Here is an 8,030-nt window from a genome sequence, read left to right on the forward strand (position 1 = left end):
CCTTATGTCCTGATAACACGTTGTTTTCATTATTATACATTATCACACAATATTTATTCATTCATTCATTTCTTTTCAGTAACTGTCCGGAGTGGATTATTACACAGTGGATCCGGAGAACATCCCGGGAACTCTGAGCATGAGACAGGACCATGGATGGAACACCAGTCCATCTTAGAGCAACATGCGCATGCGCATGCGCACACACACACACACATCCATACATTCACACCTAGGGCCAATTTATGGTTGCTAATCCACCTGCTGGCATATTTTTTTGGAAGACCTACACATACATAAAGAACAAGGACATATGAAAACTCCACTTCACACAGACAGTAACCTCGGAGAGTTCAGGATTGAACTCCGGGTCCCTGGACCAAGCACCTGGACACAATATCGCCTTACTTTAAATAAGTCATGGTGTAGTGGTCTTGTTTTGTTTAGAATGATTTTTATTCATTTACTGGAAGACAGTTGTATCTAAAGTGACTTACAAGTAAAGCAGAATCCAGTCTATTATCAGCTGTCAGGTAGCTTTGGGACTAGAACAGAACTTTCCCCCCCCCCACATTTCTCATTGTGACATTAATGTACATATTTTGTTTATTGTCTTATACACACATACTGTAGCTTGTCTGTATCAAAATGTATTGTATTGCATTGTTTTGTTTTGTTTAACTGATAGCACACTTAGGTGCAAGGTGGCTTAGTGGTTCGCCTCACAAATCCAGGGTCGGGGGTTTGATTCCCACCGTGTGTGTGCGGAGTTTGCATGTTCTCCCCGTGCTGCGGGGGTTTCCTCCGGGTACTCCGGTTTCCTCCCCCAGTCCAAAGACATGCATGGTAGGCTGACTGGCGTGTCTAAAGTGTCCGTAGTGTGTGAATGTGTGTGTGATTGTGCCCTGCGATGGATTGGCACCTTGTCCAGGGTGAACCCCACCTTGTGCTTCATGCTCCCTGGGATAGACTCCAGGTTCCCTGAGACCAAGTAGAATAAACAGATAGAAGATGGATGGATGGATGGATGGATGATTGCACAGTCTTGAATCCCTGAGCACGTCCTTTAGCCGTAAATTGCTTAGGTGTATGATCGGGTTATAAGTCAGCATGTCATGTTTTCACATGTTTAAAAATGGTTTGTTTTCTTATTTTTGAGACAAATTGTTTATGGCATTTTTGGCAGACGCCCGAATCCAGAGCGACTAACATCTATCTCATTTATACAACTGAGCAATTGAGGGTTAAGGGCCTTGCCCAAGGGCCCAGCAGTGGTAGCTTGGCAGTGCCGGGGCTTGAACTTTACAGTAAGCCTCAGTGATGGCATTTTCATTTTATTTATTTATTTATTTATTTGTTGCATTTTCTGCTACACCAGAGCTTGATTTTGATTTCAAAACTGCCTGTGATTTCACGTGAAAAGGCCGATGTGTTCAAACATCCACTGGTTTCACCACACGCAACCTCAGAAGCACATCGCTTGCACAGCTGTCCTGTTCATCTAGAAACATCCTGTTTCTCGAGAAACCTTGTGTACTACTCTCAACTTTTACTACATCCACTACTTTTGATGCTGCAGTTGATATTTGAAATGTGTGAATATACAGTACTGTGCAAATGTCTTAAATGGCACGTGTAAAGAGAATCTGAGTAGCAAAAATGCTTTTAAAATAATGAAATGAAAAGTATCTATGTATCAAATAAACTGTCACAGTGACAGTTAAAAATAAATAAATAAATACAATCAGCATTTGACACGAGTAATGATCGTAGTTTGTCTTGAAAACTGCACCAGTTCTCTCAGGTACACTTTTACATGTCAATCACCTGCGAAGTTTTTCTTTTTTAAGCATCTTGGAGAACCCGAGACTGTGTAGAGAGGTCTGTTTTTTTTGCAGCTAAAACCCGACAGCCTTCATTATATATTTTTTGCACCCGAAAACACTCTCTTCCTTAATATCCGTCTTTATGACGTACAAACATTTCTCTGTAACATTTCACGGTTTGTAAAATAAACGTTTGGACATCCGTTTTCTTCATCTTTTTCACTGACCTATTAATGCAGAAAGCACTAAATAAAACAATTAAGATGAAACTAAATGAATGAGATAATGGTTGCCTAAGACTTTTGCCTAAGACTTTTGTGTGTGTGGGGGGGGGAGGCTGTTACGGTAGCTTAGTGGTCAGCACACCTGCCTCCCATCTTTGGGGTTAGGGTCTCGAATCCTGCCTCCGCCCTGTTTGCACGGAGCTTCCATGTTCTTCCTCCTGGTACTCCGGTTTCCTCCTCCAGTCCAACGACATGTGTTGTACACGGATTTTCAAATTGCCATAGTGCGTGATTGGGTTGGCGCCGCATCCAGGGTGTCCCTCACCCTTCACCCCAAGTTCCTGGGATCGGCTCCAACCTATGACTCCCCATAACTCCTATATATGTAGGATACGCGGCACAGAAAACAGATGCATGTAGGCCTATGTATGTATGTATATATATGTATATATATATAGTACCGAAACCCATTAGAAAGTATCCCCATGTGTCTAAGTTCAAAATATCACTTAGTGCACGTGTTTTTTTGGTGCATTTAATATGAATAAAGATTGCCAAATCATTGAGTTGTCTCAATGTATCAAATAAACAGGGTCTTTGATTTATTTATATACTTTTTAATGAATACAGTAAGTGATTGTGTGCATTTGAGAATACAGTATGAGCAGAAAAAAAACAACAACATACAACCTAGCAGCAAAGGCAGTATGTTTTTCCACTAAAAAGGAAATGCAGACTGGTGTCTTGGTGTGTGACGGGATGATCTGTGTGCATGCGTTTTTACAGTGAGGTGTCGAATAATCCGTGTACATTTCGTGTACATGTGCTACACATTTCCTTTCATCGGTCTGCGCATGCGCGCCGAGCCCGTCTTTCAATATTGCACTTTTTTTTTTTTTTCTTAGTTAAAATGGCTGCCTTACAGATTTAAGCCTCAACGCTCCAGGATCAAATACCTTATTCAGCAAAGCATAATAATCGCAATCCGCCATTAAGACCGCACCGTGAAGCGTCCTAGATGATTGAGTTTTGCGTTAAATAGATATATGCTTTGGTTTCAAGGATGGAAGATCTATTTGTTTCATATTTAACCCTTTGCACTCCGAGATCCGCGTACAAATGAGGTAAAGTAACGGCTTTATTTGTCGCCATATACGCGTTTTACGTGCATTGTTTTTTTTTTTTTTTTTTTTTTTTGTTATTATGGTCTTAATACTCGTTTTTGTTTTCCTCCTCAGTCGATACCATGGAGCAATAAAAGAAAACACCCCGATGCCTTTTGAAAAGGACATTGTTCGTCGGTCTTTGTACGTTTTGTGTACAAGTGCATGTCTGTTTTCAGCCTACAGTAGTCAAGGCCTACATACAATCCCTGAGCACTACCCTACCTTACTAAGTAGTGTGCGAAAATTCTACCTCTATAACAGCGTACTAGCCAGACATACATACTCTTTAGTGTGTGTGTGTGTTTTTTTTTTTTGTTGTTGTTTGTTGTTTTTTTTGACTAGCCAAGGCAACCCGCTGTAGCGTTCTATTTCAGAATACTGCTTAGTATAGAAGTGCGCGAGTGTAGACGTCGCCATGACGACTTGACCTACTAGTTAGTACGGAAGTACGTACCGTTTCTTGTTACTAGGCTACTAACTTCAACGGGACGTCTTTTATACCTATAGTGAGTCTTTTTTTTTTTTTTTTTTGGACATAGTAATGTCAATGTCACGATAACGATATCTCGTCTCGGAAATAATTGCGATAAACGATATTATTGTCATTTGAAGACCATTTTATGCCACTGACATAGCGGTGATATAGTAGCATAATAACGCAGTTACACCAACAAACTTTTAATTCTTAAGAATATCCAGACATTGAAATAGTTTTTATATCTTCTGAGTTGAGTCAATATTTCGTGATGTATTGCTCTCGACTAAAATGGCTTCGAGTGTCGGTCAACGGCGTTTTAGCCGACGAGAAAATGCAAAAATTAAACCGAATTGTCACGCGTTTTATATGTGAACTTAAACGTGCATCGACAGAAACGTGTGAAGACTGGTCTTGTGAAAGCCGGATTTCCTGAAATAATAACATTACAGTGAGTTCACTACTGTAGTACGATATCGTGAACTATTTCCGCTTTAGTTACCCGTCGTGCGTGTTTTCCTGCATCGTTACGGAAACGGCGTATTCACGACGTGACTTAAGTTCAAGTTCACGTCGCGTGATTTAGCGCAGAAGCAGGTTGTAATATCGGGTTAATGTTGTTTGTAGAAGTCTGATTAATGTCATATGTGTATAGGAAGCGTTTGGGTGAGTTAATTAACCCGTTAGTAAAGCGCTTCAGTTTACCGCTGTTCAATCCCAGATGTTACTGACTACGACTGGATTATCTGAAACGCTAGAACTATTCTTTCTAGATTTTTCTTCTTCAAAACACATTGTTAGAGCGTTGTTAATATCTCGCGTGCCATTTTTTCAACCAAAATGTTGGTGACATTCATTCTTACGTAAACAAACACCCATGTAAATGCGATGGGCGATATCGGGGTCGGCAAAAACGACCGAGGTCTCGTGCGTATAACGTACGATAAATCGATAGCGATTAATTAATTAGCGTGACAGGCCTATGTAGTGTACCTTAAAAACGATTTAAGGACAAATTTTGCACCCTTCATTTTAGGTTTTAGAGTACTTTAAATTTGTGCTACGATTTCAAATTCTGATTGTCTTGAATGGGAAAAGAAAAAGAATATGAGATGACTACATGACTATTACATACACACTGATTACGTGTCCCATCTGACAACCCCTGTTCTGAATCTCTTTTCACAGAAAAATGATGCATCAAGTAGCTAGCAACAACAATGACTACGGCTTGGGCGGCCTAGCCGAAGATGGCCAGCACTCCAGCAGCCACTTCGAGTTGTGCGCCTCGCAGTCGGGCAAATTCTACCCGTCCGGCCCGCCTCCACCGCTCCAGCTGCCCATCCCCAACCTGCCCCCCTTGCCTCAGAGCATGATCAAGCCCATGTCGTGCCAGATGCAGGACTCTCAGAGCGACTTTCTGCCTCAGGCTGTGCGCATGAGGGCTGCCGAGGCACCCGAAGGCTCCAAGAAGAAGAAAGGACTCGGGAAGACAGGAAGACGCGGTAGACCTGCTGGTACCACCAAGTCCGCTGGGTATCGGACAAGCACAGGAAGGCCGCCTGGGACCACGAGGGCAGCTGGGTTCAAAACGAGCCCAGGGAGGCCTCTAGGGACAACCAAAGCCGCTGGCTACAAGGTCAGTCCCGGAAGGCCTCCAGGCAGCATCAAGACGTTGGCCAAACTCAACAAACTGGACTATAGCGCCTGCAACGGGGCTCCCTTCCCTTACACGCTGATGCAGAAACGGGCACTTTGCGAAACCACGGTTAAAGAGAAAAACACTAGCGAATGAGAGCAGGCTTTTGTATTTATTGGGAAAGGATGAAACCGTGTATATCCATGGAGTGACGTTTGCACTGAGGCAGGACTCACGAGGCAGAAAGGCAAATTTTGATACCTAGGCTTAACACTTACTATGTATGTGAAAGTGTTACATTGTCATGATCATTTTCGTATTATCTCTATCCAAAGAGCATTATCATTCTCTCACACTCGTAAAGGAGCAATAAGTTGATTTCTGTTTCATTTCATTAAAACGCAATGTAATGAAACCTTCAGGAAAATGAATTCCTGGCGTGTTATGTTGCGATTAGACGTACACCCTAATGGAAAGGTTCGTGGCAGATGCAGGCGAAGTCCTTTCCTTTCTATGTCCTGTCCAAGAGAGAGAGACTGACAAGCAAATCCCAAAAAAAAATTGCCGCTTATTGCTCCTTTACACATATATTAACTTACTGTACAAATGTGCATGATAGTAGTCTTGTGAAACAATAACACAGTATGTATTATATTAGACATTTTTGGGCCAATAGTATTCACTCAAGCAAATGTATAGAGAAAAAAAAAAAAAAAAAGAATCACTTTTGTGTTGTTTTTAATCTTGTTACCTAACTTTTGATAACGTGACTGCTCGAGTCCTCGCCGTTCTGTAGCGACATCCGATTTCATTCCGCACTCAAAACGTTAACGAATCAATATCACGTGCATATTTATCCTTCTTTTCTAACGTGTTACGTGATTTGTGCTTTGCCTGTATTGTCTTTGGTATGAACTATCTTTTATTTGTGTTTATGGAAAAACGTGGTGCCCTTTCGCAGTAGTGTCGAGTGACCATCGAAGAATATTTGCATTTATTCCTTTTTTTTTTTTTTGGTTTATTTGTTTGTTTGTGGTTTGAGATGAGAAAAACGAATCAGTGTAATGCTTTACAAACCTCTTTTGTAAATGTGACTGTGAGTTGATAGCTTAGTATATCCTGTAGTGTTCCTGTTCCATACAAAAATAGTCATGTTTATCCAAATCTGGAATGCCATGGTTCAATCTTTTGTTTAGTGTTGTGTAAGCAATTAGCATCCAGTCTGCTAAAACCAATAAACAAATATCACTTAAGCAAGGCTGCTTGCATGGAAACTGCTTCTTATGGTTTTTAAAACCATATGGTTTGACAGAGGTGCCCAGAGTTCACGGGATGAGCCCCGGATCCAGCGCGACCCTGACCAGGATAAAGTGCTTACTAAACAATTAAACAATTAATGTTTAGTACATATTTACCCGCATTGTTACCATGGTTTTACTATGGTACATTATGATAACTAGCCCTGTGATAGACTGGTGTCCCACCCATGGTGTGTTCTGGATCCACCTCAGCCCTGACCTCAATAAAGCGCTTATTTAAAAAAAAAAAAAGAATTAATTAACGTCGATAACATATTTAGCCATGATGTTTTACTTTAGTGCGTTATGGTAACTAGCTCCGCGATGAACTGGTGTCCCATCCATGGTGTATTCCTGTCTCGCACCCAGTATTCCCCGGATGGTCTCCGGATCCACCTCAACCCTGACCAGGATAAAGCGCTTGCTAAAAAAATTAATGAATGAATGAATGTTTATTACATATTTACCCTGGGAAAACCGGGCACAAGATGGGTACACGGCATGGACTGGTACCCCATCCATGATGTGCTCCCATCTTTCACCCAGTGTTCCTGCGCTGAGCTCAGGATCCACCTCGACCCTGACCTTGATAACCGAATATTCATAAATGAATGAATGTATGATGGTAACTATGCTTATGATATACATGACGTGCTTCATTCATTTGTATAAAAGTGCATTATTAAGCGTTATTAAGCTTCCAGAGCCATGCAAATGATTTATTTCCAGAAGATTTACCAGGACACATACGACTTATGTCTAGACCAGCCCTGCATGCAGCACAGCAAGACCTGTTAAGGTAAACATCTTTGCTGGCAATCAAGGAAAAGTGATTAATTTCGCTTGTTTCACTTTAATGTCCATATCTGCTAGCTTCATTAGCATGAATAGACTTGATAATGAATTGTCTTTTTATATTATACCTCGGTTTTTTATTTGACTGGAGAGGGAAATGTGCCTACATTTCCCTAGAACGAAAAAAAAAAAACCCTAGAATGATTTATTTTATTTTAACGTGATATGGGGTTTGTTGTTGTTGTTGTTGTTGTTGTTGTGTGTACGTGTAAAACACCACAAATGGCAGGTAAGTACCCGGATGAACCTCATGACTTAACGCGCGTGCATGAAGTTTAAATTTAAACAGCTCCGAATGTTAAAAATCCGTTAAACGGTCGTTTTTAAAAACGACAGATTTAGGCTATCAATGGCCTGTAACGAAATATATCGTAATCAGATAAACTCATCATTAATAAATCATTTCCCCTAACCCAATCAATGTTATGTAGAGATTACACATCAATCCTTTTCTTCTTCCTCTTGTTTGTGTGAATCCCGGGCCGTGGTGCTCGTCTACCTCAGGGACATGTTAACGTTACACTGGCCTGTTTTCACTGAAGCCCAA

The 8,030-nt window shown here is 41.1% G+C and overlaps 1 protein-coding gene and 1 long non-coding RNA gene across 5 annotated transcripts; one reads left to right on the forward strand and one right to left on the reverse strand.

Annotated features, from left to right (window-relative positions):
• Positions 1-1,647: 1,647 nt before the first annotated feature.
• Positions 1,648-2,854, reverse strand: LOC128618050 (uncharacterized). The gene is made up of 2 exons (XR_008387668.1): positions 2,738-2,854; positions 1,648-2,427 (listed from the first exon to the last, which is right to left on the reverse strand). It is a non-coding gene; the product is annotated as an uncharacterized LOC128618050 (long non-coding RNA).
• A 106-nt stretch (positions 2,855-2,960) lies between these two features.
• On the forward strand, positions 2,961-6,588 carry si:ch1073-44g3.1 (uncharacterized protein LOC797133 homolog). Of its 4 annotated transcripts, XM_053641414.1 has the most exons (3): positions 2,961-3,174; positions 3,289-3,357; positions 4,880-6,588. In XM_053641414.1, the coding sequence occupies exons 1-3, from the start codon at positions 3,170-3,172 to the stop codon at positions 5,484-5,486; spliced, it is 681 nt and encodes a 226-aa protein (XP_053497389.1). In that variant the 5' UTR covers positions 2,961-3,169; the 3' UTR covers positions 5,487-6,588. The 4 variants fall into 4 exon arrangements, with proteins under 4 accessions (XP_053497389.1, XP_053497390.1, XP_053497391.1 ...); XM_053641415.1 differs by lacking the exon at positions 3,289-3,357 and having other exon boundaries at positions 2,965-3,174; XM_053641416.1 differs by lacking the exons at positions 2,961-3,174; positions 3,289-3,357 and adding an exon at positions 3,592-3,722.
• The last annotated feature ends 1,442 nt before the right edge of the window (positions 6,589-8,030 follow it).

Source organism: Ictalurus furcatus, chromosome 14 (assembly GCF_023375685.1).
Source record: "Ictalurus furcatus strain D&B chromosome 14, Billie_1.0, whole genome shotgun sequence".
Lineage (NCBI taxonomy): Eukaryota > Metazoa > Chordata > Actinopteri > Siluriformes > Ictaluridae > Ictalurus > Ictalurus furcatus.

Coding starts and splice junctions, on each gene's coding strand:
- si:ch1073-44g3.1 (XM_053641414.1), top strand. Junction 3,358..4,879: donor GACATTGTTCGTCGGTCTTT/GTACGTTTTGTG, acceptor CTCTTTTCACAG/AAAAATGATGCATCAAGTAG.